General features: G+C 37.0%; 1 protein-coding gene across 1 annotated transcript in view; it reads left to right on the top strand.

Moving 5' to 3' along the window:
- Positions 1-8,723, top strand: part of EFL1 (elongation factor like GTPase 1) — a 70,624-nt gene extending 61,901 nt beyond the window's left edge. The window contains exon 20 of the mRNA XM_068695214.1: positions 8,174-8,723. Coding sequence (XP_068551315.1) covers positions 8,174-8,362 — 189 coding nt within the window. The 3' untranslated portion in view covers positions 8,363-8,723. The remainder of the gene's footprint in view (positions 1-8,173) is intronic.
- The last annotated feature ends 7,889 nt before the right edge of the window (positions 8,724-16,612 follow it).

Here is a 16,612-nt window from a genome sequence, read left to right as displayed (position 1 = left end):
AAGGTAGCCTTGGCATATTCATGAAAAGTGCCAGCATTTTATTTGAATCCCAATTAAGTAATGTGTAATTCTATAAGATACACTGTGAACTCTGTGTAATCTCATGCTCTTTTTTCCCTGAAGATGAATAGGGAGTGTGGAAGCTGCTTGATTTTGTTTTACATTTGCTCTGTTACTGAGTGTACATTTGCAGCCTTAACTGCACTCTATCCAATTCCTTCTATGACATTCTGAATTAATTCTAAGTGGTGTTTTTTCACTGTGCTTGGCTCATTAGCTGAGTTGCTAGAACACGGGTTTCTCTACAGAGATTCCTTCTACCATGTACTCATCCCCATTTTACAGACAGTGAAATACCACTTCTTGGTATTATTAAAATTTCAAACAATCTCATAGAAATCATACGTAGAACTATGTTTAAAGAAATGAGGCTTAAATTCTTTTTTATTATTATTATTTTTTCATTAACATGACTTGTAGACTATAAACACAGCAAGGTCAATGATAGAGCAGATATTTAAATGGAACCTTTTGGGCCCTCTGGAAATGAAATTACCTTTTTTTTTTTTTTTTTTTTTCAAGTGAATGAATGTATTTTGTATAGTTCAGATCACTTCATCCCCAGGGGATGGAGCAATAACATCTATCTTGACAGATAGTGCTTTTTTTTTTTTTTTTTTTTTAATTAATTTATTCTGTCATGCTTAAATGTATTTCTACCTGTAGAGAATGGCACTAAATAACCATTAGTAGGAGCTTTCAGTTTGGTCCCAGATTAAATAAATTAATTTTAAAAGGTAGTTGAGTGTTTTCCTTCTGATATCCCCAGGCAAATGTTAAGTGTATTGGGTTTACTAGGTCATATCGTCTTAGCTTTCAGTATAAGCTTTCTTTTGAATTCTCAGCTTAAAATATATAGTTCTGGGATAATTACAAATGCCTTCTATTTTTTTTTTCTATTCTTGAATTAATAATAGACTTTCAATTAGTGTATGTTTTGGCTGAGCCTGTTTCCTTTGTTCTCACTTGATTCTTTGCAGTTACTTGTTGCACTCAGTCATGTCATTTTTCTCTTCGTCATAAAGTTCTTTGAGCAAGAAGATACTTGTGATCACACAGTGTTGAGAATAATGGAGCTGCAATCCCATGTGGGAAATCGGTGTTATAGTAAAAATAATGCATGTGAATGTATTCAAATGATGATTGAATTATCAGCAACTGCAGAAATTTTCAAAGACAACTACTTCTTGTAAAGCCGTGAAATGTATAGTATTCCTCCTAATGAATCTTTTAAAATGCATTGATTGGTTTTTGCTCTGGGAGGAGGAGGGTAAACTGCAAACACATTTAATCTGATTTCTTTTTGAGTATTCTTTCTGTGTAGAATAGTGTCTAGAGTGTACTGCAAGGCCCTGGAGAAAGGTAAAAGAAGGACTGTAGGTAATAAATGATAAGAACATGATGCAGTCTGAATCACTGGAAGTCTTATATTGTGAATTTTAATTCATTCATTCCTAATTGTACAGTATAAAGTAGAAGATAGGGGCTTAATACAGAAGTTGCCAGGTGCAACTTTTAGGCCTGCATTAAACAGGAAGCAGGCTGAAGTAATGAGATACGCTAAGAATCTGTGAGCCTCTACTAGGTATGAATTGTGACTTTACTTTGTGTGCAAGTATCGGCTTCCTCATGTAAATGAATTCTAGCAGTAACCTGGAACCTTTCAAATATGAAAAAGTCTTTATGTTAACCAGAGCATCTGAAACTAATTAAATAGTAAATAAAAGTGGTAGTGATGTAGCTTTAAATTTCCTTTTCAATACACGTCTTAAGTAATAGGAAAAAAATGTATCAGTAAAACCACAGATCTCCTTTTTTCCTTCCACTGCTACTGACTGAAGTCAAGGCTAAAGCTCAGCTGTCACTGAATGAGACACAAACAGGGATGATGCTCTTGAGCCAAAATAAACTAACATGAGTTTATTTTAAAACTAAATGTGTAAATGTTCATTATTACAGTATTTATTGAAAGACGTGATGTCATATCTGACTTCATGCACTTTAAGGCCTAGGCCATGCCCTTTCAATATTGTCAATGAAATCTGTGAGTTCTTCTGAAATAATTCTCGATGCTCATGTTGCTTTGTAGGGAATCTGCACACCTTATACAATCCTGTAGGTTAAATGTTTAAAGCCTGACTGTAAGTTACTCCATATTCCCTTAAGCATCCTTTCTCTAAAGGAAAACTAAATGTTGCAGATCTGATGTTTTTTGGACTTTTAAAACTTTTGCAAGATGTCTGTAGAATTGAAATAAATTAATTTTTGTATTGAATATATAACTTTCCTCTCTAATTGTATTTTTTTCAAAAAAAATATAATTTACAATCAAGATCTTTTGAGAATAATACAAGGAATACATGGAGAAATAAAATTGGGAGACTTTGTCAAGTTGTGCAGTGAGCAATCTATTTTCACATTTTTTTTAAATGCTTTTATAAAGTTATACATAATCTTGAAAAAATGTATTTGTGTTTGATATATAAGTTGATGTATAGTGATGCAAAATGGCAACATTCTTCTGTGAAGCTAAGATTTGAGTACAAGACAGTCAAATAATCAGTAAGGAGGGAGGCTGAAAATTAATTGCTTTTGTTTTGTTTCTTTCAGGATTTGGTATAGAGATTAGCTATTTATAAAATGGACAAGCTGGTACACAAAGTATTTGGTATAATACGAAAATTTGTGTTTTAACAACATAACTGTGACTTTTTATTTTCAGAACATCTATGTGTAGGTGCTTCTGTAAAATTCTTTAGCATATTGTAGATATTTCTCCTCCCACCTTTTGCCATTCTAGTCCTCTACTCCAGCATGATGTTTTGTGCAAGTGTTCCAGGTGCTGAGCACTTCCCACAGCTTCTCAGTACTCCTAGGTAGGAAAGGAGATGATGCCCGCTTCCCACTGTGATGAAATGGGTGCAGCAGCATGGAGAAGCTGAATCTGCTCAGTCTTGCTGGGTGTCCTTCCTGGTATTCTCTGTTCTGGAAGCTCAGTGCCAGTACCCAAACTTGTCTTGCACCGTGTGGCTATGCACAGTGCAAAAGCACTTCTACAGCACTACCCAGGTTGTTACCAAAAGTTTAGTTTGGAGGTGACAGTTTTTCAAGGTCACATTTCACATAAACCTCTGCAAATTTCTGCCATTTTACCTGAAAGGTAGAGGAAATTTCTGTTTGACAGGACTATTCCAGACATATAAACTACATGCCTGGGTACTGCTTTAGTTGTACAGCATTTCCTGTTATTAAGTGCTGGGCACCATTTGAACTGTCAATGCTCTTGAAGCCTTGAAGTATCTTTCTAGGATTGATTTTTCTAAAGCAGAAAGGATCCTGATACACTGATACATACTCTCTGAAACTGTGCGTAGTAGTTATTTTGAAGTTGTTTTTGAAAAACAGCTTCTGGCATAAAGTTTTCCTGGCATGCAAAGGGCTGTCCATCATAGTGTCCAAGAACACTGAATTTCGTAGTTCTTGTGCTTTCTTACTAAGTGGTTCACACCAGCCATAATGTTACTTGTTAGTCTTGAAATCTTCATTGGACAGTGCGAGACTGCTCTTTGAATTCATGGTCCAACTAAAGCATTTTCAGTGTCTATGCTATTTTGCTAAAAGGAATTTTCTGTCCTCATCAAGCAGTAAGGACCAGTAGGGGAAGTGCTACTAGGAACATGGCTGTGTTCCCAGATCTGTCTGACCTTTTGGATGACCTAGGCAGATCCTGTCTGTTTGCCTTTGATGCTTCTCTCAACCTTGTTTTGCGTAATTAGTCTGCCTTAGGCAGAGGCTGTTTCATAGGATCGTTTTGTGAAATACACTAGACAATGGGACCCAGATCACTATTGGAACCATCTGGGTGCCACTAAAATGCAAACAATAAATCATCCTCAAATTAAGGCTTAAAATTTCAAGTCCTCTTGAATTGAAAGTAATTTGTTCTAACTCTAATCTTATTGAAAAGTTTGATAAATTTACATAATCATTTGCAGAACTTAGTACACACCATATTGTCTTTCAGTATTAAAATAGTACTCATACTGTTAGCATTTCTATGAGTTAATTATTACAGGTATTCAGATTATGTCTGAAAAAGATACAGACGTGCATTGTTTGAATATTTAGCATGTAGGTTCTTAGGCAAAAAGGAAAATGACAGCTGTTTAGCCTGTTGCTCTGCATGCTGTTACTAAACAAGTCTTATGAGACTTCATTGTTTGGGTGTGTTAGTTTGAATAGAAGTGATATTTAATGAAACATCGTACTTCAGAATGATTTCTTTTTCTCAAGAATACCTTTACATTTACATTATTTGAAGTAATCTAATCTTCTTTTAAAATACCTAATCCCAGTTGACTTCTTTGTAAGCACTGTGTTATTTATACCTAGAATTAGCTCTTAGTTCTGCAGCGAGCTCTGGAACACATTCTTCAGGATGCATTTTACTGACTTTTTTTCTCCTTTTCTGCTTTGGTTCTGTGGAGTTTCCAGGATCCACAGTAAATGCTTTCTGTTAGATGGCTATATCATTTTCCAGAAGGATCGGTGCATGTAGAATCTGATTATTTAGGACTCTATCCAGATGAGAACTGTCATGGATTCCAGAGTCACCTTACGTGGTTCCCATGAATACAAACAATAGTTCAGTGGTTAAAAAGCTTCATGGTTCTGATTCCAGGAAGCCCAGACCCACCAGTCTGACAGCCACTATTGTAAGCAAATTGATGGCAATTCTCTTGGAGCATTATATGGATTTTTTTTATTTATTTTTTTGCTTCTGCTTTCAGTGTATTAGCAGAGTGTGGGGAATGATGGATGCCACCTGCTATGTGCAACTGCTTTGATCCATTAATGTTATGTGAATAGAAGAAGAACAATCTAGTCTTGTGCCCTCACCTTCACTTACAGAATTGGAACTTCCAAAAAATAAAACTTCCTACTGTTTTTTTTTTTGTCACTGTGTCAGTAATATGTCTGTGTAGTTACATTAGAGTTCTGTTAACATGGATATTTGCTGACTTCTTAAAGAAGATGCACAGCTGATGCCTCAAGTTCCAGCTGAGTCAGTAGATCTGGCTTTGTCTTTCTCTTTAATTACCACAGTGTTAACTACAAATAATATGTTCCTAATTGACCACATCTTCTGCAGTATGTCTACACCATTCAGTTGGGCAGGATCCTCATAAATAAAAATTCTCAAAAGTTTCTGTAACTTGCTCCAGAAGCAGTAAGTAATGCATAAGTTATTTACACGTGCTGAGGCACAAAAGTAGCTGCTGGAGGTAGTGATGTGGCTTTCAAAACCTAATTTAAGTCTCTTTCCAGTGCTGCTCTGCATAATGCAGTGGTATGAGGTTCACTCAGGATTCGGTACCCCAGCACTGCAGTAAATTTACAGGTTTATCCATTAGTTGCTAAATTGTATGTACAGAGCCTCCAGTTATCTCAGAATTCCTGAGAGCTAGAGATAATCACAGAATTGGAGGGGTTGGAAGGGACCTCAAAAGATCATCCGGTCCAACCCCTGTGCCAAAGCAGGTTCCTTACAGCAGGCTGCCCAGGTAGGCATCCAGACAGACCTTAAATATCTTCAGAGAAGGAGACTCCACAACCTCCCTGGGCAGCCTGTCCCAGTGCTCTGTCACCCTCACCATGAAGTTCTTTCGCATGTTGGTGCGGAACTTCCTGTGCTCTGTCTTATGACCGTTACTCCTTGTCCTGTCCCCGCAAACCACTGAAAAGAGGTTGGCCAAATCCCTGTCTCCCACACCCTGGGTATTTATACACATTGGTGAGATCCCCTCTCAGTCTTCTTTTCTCCAGGCTGAACAGACCCAGGTCTCTCAGCCTTTCCTCATAAGGAAGATGCTCCAGTGAATAATTGCTTTCAGTGAAAGAAGTATCCAGTATACAACTTAAGTTAACATCAGTAGAACAAGTCTTTTGTAAATTAATGAAAGAACCAGTCTGTTAAACCTACGGATTTTCTTAAGCATCTATCACGACAGTATCTAAATATTTATAGGTGGCTTAGACTTGTAAGTTCAGTCCTTTTTGGACTTCTCTTTTGCATTCATTCTTCAAGAACCACCATTTCTCTCTGAGCATAATCTGTGTATGTTAGATTTCTTGTTAAAGCGAAAGAACTTCATCAGAGGGGATAGTAACAGCCTTTTAGGTTGTTAGAGTTTGTAGCTGTGTGATCTCCCCCAGCAGTGTGTTCTGGAGTGCATCCATGGAGTATGAATCACTTTTTCTCATTTGTGTGCTTTGTCTTGAACTTGGAAATTTTTGTTTGTTCAGCTCTTTAGACAGGTTGTGCATGGGGAAGTCTTTGGTATTTTTCCAGCACCATGACGATTAAGTATGAATGTCACTACAACCTGATCAAGTCAACATGCAATCTGTGCCCAGAAGTTGGGGGCAGGGGAGGGTTATGACACACAACAATAGTTTTCCCTGTCCCTTTTCTTTATTTCAAGTGCATAAAGTAATGGTAAAACTTTCAATCTCTCAAAAGGGGAGCAATTTCTTTTAATGATATATTCTGTCAAGGAATCACCTTTAAGTTTCTAGGCATTGGTTAAATGTCCCTTAATAGGGCATCAGAATGGGTATGACTCAGGCAGATTCTTCTATGGTTAGACAGTCCTTATTTTTATGTTAAAAATAAATGTAAAAACCTAACTTTGGAAACCAAAGTTTCACAGCATTCATTTCTGAGCTCTGCTTGCTTTGGTTTTCAGCCAGACAACCCAATGCATGTTTATGTACCACCTAAATAAATGAGATTGCATATCTCTTTTTTCATGTAAATGATATCCTGTTTAAGTTACCAGGACTATGTATATACTTAACAAATTAGAACTTTTTTTAGGGGATTAACATACTGTTTTGAAAGATTGAACCTACAATATTCCCTAATAAAAAATAACCATCTTCTAGCATAGACATTTTCCTAACTTTCCATAAAATGTAATTTCTCTGATTGTACTAGGTGTTATTTAGCATTTGAGGTATTAAAATAGGACTTGACAATTTGATGTTTGTAAGGAAATTCTCCATCTTAATCCATTAATTTTATTTTTTAATTCTTTCTTTTCTGGTTTGTGTTACTTAAATGGACTAAGAAATTTTGCTTGGCTTGAAATAGCATATGGCAATTAAAAGTATTTGTCAAAAGAAAAGGTTTGTAATGCTGGAAGAAGTTTATAACATTAAGTTGATAGTTTAGGGAAGTTTCTTGCATCCTTGTTACTTTTTAATGTTAGTGTTAATGTATTTCAGAAATGATCATGGTGTGTTGTCCTCAGTTATTGTCATAACTATCACTGTTCTCACAGTATTTAATACTTACCTGCATTTGTTTTCCCATGAGGATTTGTTTAAGAAATGGATGCAGTGTAGTCTTTGTTTTCTTAGTAAAATGATATTACCTGTAACTGCAGCTAGAGAAAAAATCTATGGTCATTTCAGTGAAATAACTACTTTTGAAGATAACTAGATGTTTGGCATACTCTACGGTAGTCTGAGAAGTGCAGGGTATATAGGATGAACTGGAATAAAGATTTGTCCAATCATTCCCTGATCACGTTAGATCTGAAATCTCTTCTAGCTGAGGGCCCTTGAGATATTAAGCTGCAAGAACAGCTCTGTAAAAGACAGAAACAATGATTTTAAGCCATCTGTCCGTTTTGTAGGGTGTGAAGAACATAGGACACAGAAATGAGCAGAAACCTTCAGTTCTTATAAATTCTGATAAGATCATAGTGACATAATATTCTAAATAAGAAATTCTTTCTTGGAAGCTGATAATTTTCTGAGCACGAGTTGGTGTTGTTTGCTGACTGGCAATTAAACTTGTTTTTTAAAAATTTGTACACAGATAAATGCAACCAAATTTCAAAAGCTATCATATTCTTCCTGTGCAAATACTACATAGTGTTTCTAGCTCTTGTTTTCAGCTTAAGTAGCTAATAGGCTTTCCAGAAAACTCTACCTCCTCTACTTTCACATTGTATACTTTAGAGATTAAAATTACTTGAAATGTACTAGTAAACTTTTGTTTTGTCTTACATTACTTTTTTTTTTTCCTTCTCTCTTTCTACAGATTATTTCAAGTGACCCGTTCTGGGTACCAACCACCGAGGAAGAATATTTGCACTTTGGGGAAAAGGCAGACTCTGAGAACCAGGCCCGCAAGTACATGAATGCAGTAAGAAAGCGAAAGGGACTTTATGTAGAAGAAAAAATTGTGGAGCATGCTGAAAAGCAAAGAACTCTCAGTAGGAATAAGTAGCTGCGTCTGCTTCTTTTCCCTCCTGACTCAGCTAAGTGCGTGTGGATAATTTTCTATGCAGCAGATTCAAAATTCCATCTGGACTTGTTCTTTACACCAGTTTTCTTATACATGATAATGTCCATGGCTTATGTTTTGAAAAATGTAAGCCTTTCCAACTTTTATACAGAGAAGATAGTTTATTTATTTAAATAAAGCCTAGGTATGTTCCTTGGAATTGGTCTCAATTTTTAGAACTTTCTGCCCTGTTGCTGTCACGGGATTAGGAACTCCCAGTTTAATTCGTTTCTGATTTATTAGATGTAATTGCATTTAGAGTTGGTTAGCTAGTCTGTTGCAAATAAACTATGCAATAAATTTAGCTTCTTAATGTTTTTGACTCTTTTTTAAATTGATTTTAATTTCTATAATGTATTCGTTGCTCACAAGTACTTTCCATAGTTACCTATGTGCAAACAGATGTAAGCCTACCAGGAGTTTTACTCTGTTCCTCATGTAAACAGTCATCTAAATCAGGTGATGCTCTCTCTGCTCCCAGATTGTAGCAATGCATCTTCTTTAAACCGGAAGGCAAAAATAGTACACATGGAAAACTAAGCACTGCAAACCAGGCAAGGTTTTTCTTTTTTCCCCTCCTTAGAAAAACATTGTGTAAAAAAGTTTACATGATTATCCTAAGCTGGGAGCTGCTGTCTCTAACTAGGCACACAGCTATCCCTGCCAATCCTGTTTCAGTGTTTACACACTCTTTGCAGAAGTTTCTACCCGTTCATCCTGTTGTGTTGAATTCAGTGAAGGGAAACACTTGCAAAAACATACAAAATGTCTTGCTGTTTGCAGGTGTCTAGAATGCAGAAGTCTCCAGAATGATTCAGACCAACAGTAACAGGAAAAAAGTCCTGAAAGGATGTAAGTTTTAGTTAGGAAAAATGGACAGAAGAGAAACATGGTGCATGAACTACCTTCTCATTTGGCTGTTTTGAATTGTAAAAGGAAAGGACTGAAGAGATAGGTGTCTTTGAAGAGTTTCTGATACTTGGTTAAATGAATGGGTAATTAAGTCCTTGAGTCTTGTGCTGACTGACTTTCTGCTATATCTTGTGTTTACTATTGGCAAAGTGTTCTGTTTCAGCTAACCATGTAAACAGGCTGTTCTTTTCTTTCTAGAATATAACCACTTCTTTAATTTGTGATGCTGTGCATTCCTTTAGCACCAACTTGGCCTTTCTGAATAAATATTCTCTGTGTGTCAATTAATGCAGTAGGCAGAAGTTAACTCCTATCAGTTTTGCTCCTTATGGGAAAGGAAACTGTTACTTGTTTCGCAAGTAGAATGATTCTGAATGCTTAGCTTTTATTTTAAATAGCAGCTTTTTTTTTTTTCCAGTTTGTTTGCTTTCATTATGGAAATGTTTCCTTTTAAGACTGTGCTTATGAATTATTCAAGCAAATGATATTTGCCTTCCTTAGAAGGTTGTTCCATACATTGTTGTTCTGCAAGGGGTATGTCTGCACAGCAGCCCTATTAGAGCTTGTACAAATATACTTAGGTAGTTTGGGCATTGCCAGCTGTATATCCATGGAAGACATTATAACTGCCTGCAGAAACTGCTTAAGACATAAATAAATGTTTGTGTAATGAGATCTTGGCTACTTATAGCTACACTGCTAGCTGAATCCAAGATACAGTTAGGGATGTCTGGCCTCCAGTCAGAAAGGTGCTTACATATTAAGTAGCTCTTCAGAGCTGGGTAGGCTGCTCATTGTTGTGACTCTATACTTGTTAACTGTAATCTACTATACTTGAGTAAACAGAAAGAGCATTAACATAGATTTTAAAAGGTTTAGCTTTCATGTTTGGTTATGTCATATTTTCAGATTTTCTTTCAGATTGCATCTCAAACAACATGAAGATAGGGTTGCAACATGCTGAATTAATTCTTGTTATTTATAAAGATGGAAAGCTCCGCTAACTAGCAGAAGAAAATCAACCTGCAAGTGCTAGATCTGTTTTCTTCAGTAATGGCTTCTAGTGCAAAGATAATCTAATTGCTTACATACAATGAATCTCTAACTATATATAGCTGTTTTTTGCCTCACTTTCTTGTATATACATAACTGTATGACATAATTTTGGAAAATGTCTGCAAAGCAAGATAAATAACTTGCTGATGGAGCAAGCCATGGAAAGGCTGAATTGAGAGGTAGCCATTATATCATTTCATTTTCCAGTGCCAGTTTTATTGCTAAATATAATACATATTTAAAGTGAGTGTACACAGCTTTTAAAATACTTTATTTGCATAAATGTTTAGTATATTTTTAACTTAAAAAAAAAAGTCACTCTTCATGTGATTTGGCTCTATTGAATTTACTAGAATCAAAGCTCCTTACAACCGATAATTTACAAAAGCACCAATAAACTTCTAAGTGGTAATATATATTAGAGAATTATAATTATTCATTGGGCAGATGCTCCAAATGATTCTACTTTGTAGAAAGAAAAGAAGAAAGAAGAAAAAAAAAACAAAACAAAACAAAACAACAAAACAACAGAAGAGTAGAATCTTTATTTCTCCAGGAGGAGAAAAATGAAGACTAAGCTGTGGCCAGCAAGCTCCTTCCTGTTTTCTCTGCCTGTGCCCCTTTTCTCTTGTTGCTTAAAAGATCTTAATTTTCTTGAGTGCTAATAATTTAGGTGATTGACCAACTTTTTCCACAGAATTTTCTTTTCTTTCAACAAATTTATCTTACGTTTTAAAGCAGGAGTCCAAAGGAGAAATCAAAGTGTAACTGGAACATTGTGCTGCATCTTCTTTCCTATTACCCTTCAGTTTAGGCCTTCAGCTACACCTTCAACATTACTGTTAATGAGGATGGAGACAACAGACATGCAAAATATTTTTGAACCAAAACAAAATTCCCAAATTAAGTCTGAATACAATATCTCAACTTTCTGCTAACCTTACAAACTAACCTTTTCTTGATTGAGACACTAATATTTGGAAGCTTATTCTATGATAAACGGCATGTGGCACTCATTCACAGTCAGCTGCTATGCTAACAAGGAGAGAGAACCATGCAATATTTAAACTGTATACTGTAGTTTTGATTAAAGAAAAACTTTAGAATGAGAGAGTAGTTTTGGTTATAAGTGATTTTGGAATGCTTATTACATCAAATGCTTAATTTGATAGCAGAGAGGTCCTGGCAAGATTCTTGAACTCCAAGGGTCTACTCTTTTGGGTTTTAACTCTTTATAGTTTGGGATTGGTTAAGCATTCACAATTTAAAGCGTCTTTTACATTCCTTCCAATGCTTTTCTGGGCATGCTGTTGGGTTAAAATGCATGAGGAAAGCCCTAAATCTCTGGGAAAGTAGTGAACAACACAGTTTAAGTACCTTACAGTATTCTTGAATACTCCCACTAGCATAAGAGAAAAATCATGAGTGTATCAGAGCAAGGAGCCACCTGTTTGTGCAACTAGGTGAGACTCATGAAGATGAAGAACCTCAGCTTTTGCTGAGTGCTGCTTGTTCTTTGTTTCCACGCAGGGGTGAGGGGAAAAAATATCTCCAATATAAATGGGAGACTGGACATCAGTTTCCTTCTCTTACTTTATTCAGGTGGTGAATACCTGGAACTTAGCAATTTTGTGAGTAAAGAACCTTTCTTGATTGGACAGGTACTTCTTAAATGTCTGAAACCTTTTTTCCTTTATAAACTTAGTGCCAGACAAGTACCATTTACACTTAAGGAACAGAAGCTTGCGGATCTGCTTAAACCTTCCATGGTGTGACTTGGCAGATGAACTGGAGCTGGGAATTCAGGTGACTTTTTTTCTTGGCCTTCATCGTATCGACTTAAGTTCTGTGGCAGGATATCTTGAAGTCTTGTTCTTGTTTTATTTTTTTTTATTTCTATTTTAGTTTGGTTTAAAAGTCCTGTGTAGAGTTTTTCTGAACTTCTTCCCAGTTTTCTTCATAAGCAGAGGGGCACAAGCTGTTTTTATGAAAAGCTGAGGCCATTTCCACGGCCATAACTCGAAGCTTCTTGGGATTTTGTGGAGGTGGGATCCAAAAAACTTGGAGAAACATTGGTAAAATGTGGTGTAAAATCTATAATTTTAGACCATGCACAGGTATGTCTCAAATTTGCTAATATCTCTGATTTTGCTTCTTTAGTACAGTCCTGAGAAGGAAAGCAGTGTGTTAACTTCAGATGTCTGTGCAGGCCTGGCTGACTTAACTGGTGCTTAGAAAAAAGTTTATGTGCAACATAAAACATTTACGTGTAAATACCATTTTGATGTAGCAATATTTATGAATTTTGGTCTCTATTTGATGTGGCTTGGTCATATTCTTCATTGTGAGTATGTGCTTTTTGATCTATTTTGTGCTTGTTTGGATCTATCTGAAAAGCAGATAAGATAAAAATGAATATTAATTTTTGTAGTTTCTATTAATATATTGAACTGAAAAGTTTGGAGGTACTGGTCTTTACAGCTGTATCATTCCATGATTATAAAACTCTTGCAAAGCATGACTAACAGGAGGAGAAAATAGATACCATAAAGTGGTGTGGTTTGGTCTGTTTGGCAAAGACTTTTCTGTTTCAACAGATGCTGTTTTCCTACAGGAGCTTTATTTATTTATTTTTAATTTATCTTTCCTCCCCCTCTACTAATTCCTCCTCCTTTGCTTCCTATTTTACCAGGGATCTAACTCCATAAACTCCCCTCCCCCTCAGATTCTTTAGAGGAATATTTTTATTATTGATTTACTTATTTTTACTGAAACCATTCATCTTTCTAAAGACTTGTTCATTCTAGAATTTGAACAAAAAAAAAAAGGGGTGGGGGGGAAGCAAGGAAGCAAAATTTCAGTTGCGTTTTCACGTTTGCTTTTTTGATGGCCATGTAAAAGGATTGTCCTTCACCCTTCAAAAAGTGTTATGTCTCATTGTTCTCCAGTGATATTCCTAGGTGCATTTTTTCCCCCTTAGAAAAGCTGCTGGTGTAAAAGGCTAACAATAAATAATAATCTACACAGCAGCAAAAACAGGCATTTGTCAGAAGAATCTGTAGCCTTTTTAAACTCTGCTTTTCCTACATGTTCACAAACACGTTTGCTATCCCCTGAGAGGGAGGGAAATTCAGTAATGTTATGCTACTTTTTGTGAAGTGGACACAAAGCACAGCTAAAATATGCATCTTCTCGAGAGGAATTACAAATGGGAGGCAGATTGATCATCATCACCGATTCAGTGCTGGCTTTTTTCCCATCTGTGGAAAGCTCTTTCCAGAATTTTCATATGGTTCTTTTACACTGTAATAAATTAAGTCAGGTAATGAATAAATCGCTCTTGTTTCATTGCTTTCTGAATGATTTATGCCAGTGTAAACTGCTACCCTGGAGTATAATGCCATTTGTTTTGCTGTAGCACAAGTCTTAAGAGGTCTTAAGCCTGGGGCTTCGGTGATGACTCCAATGACAGTCATGAGCACCGCTGTCCCCTCTGCCATATTGTCCTGCAGGCAATAATTTCCTGCTCCCTCACGCTTCATTAAAAAAATAAATAAATAAAGCCTAGAAACTTAAGGTAAAAAGAAGGCTGCAGAGGAGCAAAAGGAATTTTGGAGAGTGTTAGCACAGAACAGCCTCCTAATGAGGTGCACCCTATGAATGCAATTTGTTGCTGTATTGAGGACTTCAAACAATTTGAGGGGGTGTTCAGCTGTTTTGTGACTGTAAGGAAATGGTTTGGAATGGTCACTGTGCAATGCAAGCTGAAGTGCTGTCCGTAGAGGAACTGTAAGAAGGTTGATCATGATGAAAAGGCAGGTTTAGTCATGATTAAAAAGGACTTAAACTTCATGGCAGCATCAGGAGGTCCACTCCTTTGCCACATGTGAAAGCAGCATAACTTTTTGGGCTAGATTTAATGCCTGAGTGCTCTGAGATCTTAATCCTACTGGGTGCAAAGGGGAGCATGCAAAGTCAATGTCAGGCATGTAGGAGTAGGGACTGAGATGACATAAATAAATCATAGTACGTGTGATACAAAACAGCAGTTTCTGGTTGCCTTTAATGTATGTTTGAACACAAGTCCTTATTTTTTATTTTTCTAATGCTCCTTTACATGATGAGCTTACAGCAATCCACCTAACTCCTGAGACTGATTTATTTGCTCAGTGACACAGATGTATCCAGAGCCAACTGGCGCTATAATACACTAACAGGTGATGGAGATGCTATGGAGCATACTTGAAGCTAATTGTTTGCTGTCTTTCTTCTCTTGTCATGGTAGCATTTACCTTTAGGAGGTCAAGAGAATGGCTCTTCAGAAAAAACTGGCATTGCTTCAGGGAGTGAGTGACTGACAGAAGGAGCTGTGTAAGTGGCAGCTGAAGCTGCACTTCCCCTGGAGACTAGGCACAGTATGTTCATGACAAGTGCTGCTATCACTAGTCTGGGGATTGAAAGCTGATCCTATTCAGGAACCCAAGTCTTCTCCTTGTAATGTTGCTGTCGTGTAGTATGAACAGCTTAGGAAGGTTATTTTAAATTAACCTTCCTGTAATAAAACAATGTCTAGTCTGTTCCTATCACATCCAACATTGTAAGCATCAAGGCCAATAAGTAATTCAACTGCAGTTGGTGTGAGAGGGAAAAGCTAAGGCTAAAGAATAAATGTAAAAATGCTGTGAAAAACATCACATTGCACTTACATGGGTGCCTTTATAGTAACTATATTAATTGCATTATCAGATTGCATTGCTCCTCTACAAGTGCTCAGTAACAAATAGTGTACAAGCACGCTGTATGAAAAGATAGGCTGCCCTGACAGGCAGAATGAAATTGCCAGTCAGGGCATGCCTTCTGTGCCATCTTGCCTTTGTGAAAGAAAGCACGAAGAAACAACCTCTGTAGCTTTGTAGCTTTTTCCTCTGTCTCTCTTGCTGTCCTGTGGATTTCCTAGCAACTCCTTGATTGTAGCAGGCTCATCATTTAAGGGAGAGTGCTGCATTCCCAGCAGCAGCAATTCCCTGGGTTCCAGTTTACTTACTGCATTGAAAGCAGCTCTGTGTAACCTTGTTAAGCCTTTTCTGCTGGGACCCAGCAGTGAATCATGACTTCTGTTCAATCTTTGCTTCTGGGACAGGTGAAGTCTACAGAACTAAAGAGTATCTACGTGCCAGGATCTTTGAAGAGATGTTCTGAGATCCCCACGCTGTATGAGAGTGGGAGGCACAGGGTCAGGGAATTACAGAGCTTCCTCTTGTCTTCTGTAAGAGAATGCTATAAGGGAAACTAAAATTTTCTTTCTAGTAGCTCTCTTTCAGTTGAGCACCTCGAAGCTGAATATTGCTAGGAGCATGAAACTTGGGCTAGAAGAGTTTAGGCCTTAGGAGAGGGAATAAATAAAGTAACTGTCCTGCTTTCTGATAGCTGCCAGTTGTGCTTGAGCTTATCAACACCATTTCTTCCAAGCCAAACAGAAGTTGCTAAAACAGTGCTTGACAAAGGAAAATATTTAACTGTGTAGACAAGAGAGGTGATGACTGACATACTGGACTCTGCAAGCACTAGAACAAAAGCAGGTAACTTATTTCTCTGGACAGAAAGACTGAAGCTATAGATTTCCTCATAGCTGACTGAAAAAATTGGCAAATGGCTGCATCTTCTGAACATATCTGAAGGGTGAAGTAACTTTAAGGTTCCCTTGCTTTTGTTGTATAAACAGTTTTAGTATTGATATTAGCAGTTTGAACTTGAGCAATGTCACTGTCATATGATGTGTGATTCACCCGTAGACAATCAAGAGAGAAGTTACCAGTTCATACTTTTGGCCATGTTAACCCAAGAGACAGTATTTCCATTTAGCAGGCAGCCAAAGGAAAACAGAGGCCAAAAGAGCTGGAATTCAGTGAAGCTGGATATTAACTTTAACCTGGGCCAGGAGAAAAGTGACAAAACAACAAAGGAACTGTTTGGTGAAGAAAATCATACACACTCCCAGTTGCACTGTTAGCAAATTTTCAGACAGCCTTCAGTATTCTGTGTGACTGGCATAACATTTGCATTAGTGTGGCAAGTTGCCTCTGTGGAAGGTGCGCCCTCCTTTGTGACCGATTACATGGAAGTGCAGTGTGTGATACAGCCTAACTTTCATTTTTAATACGTACAGATTGAGGTTTAGGACCAGAATCTCATTTTGGGTAAATCATTGTGGTTTCTGTGACTTCT

This window comes from Anas acuta, chromosome 12 (genome assembly GCF_963932015.1).
Source record: "Anas acuta chromosome 12, bAnaAcu1.1, whole genome shotgun sequence".
NCBI classification, from domain to species: Eukaryota; Metazoa; Chordata; class Aves; order Anseriformes; family Anatidae; genus Anas; species Anas acuta.
The sequence above is the reverse complement of the archived record's forward strand: the minus strand, read 5'-3'. Positions and strand labels throughout refer to the sequence as shown.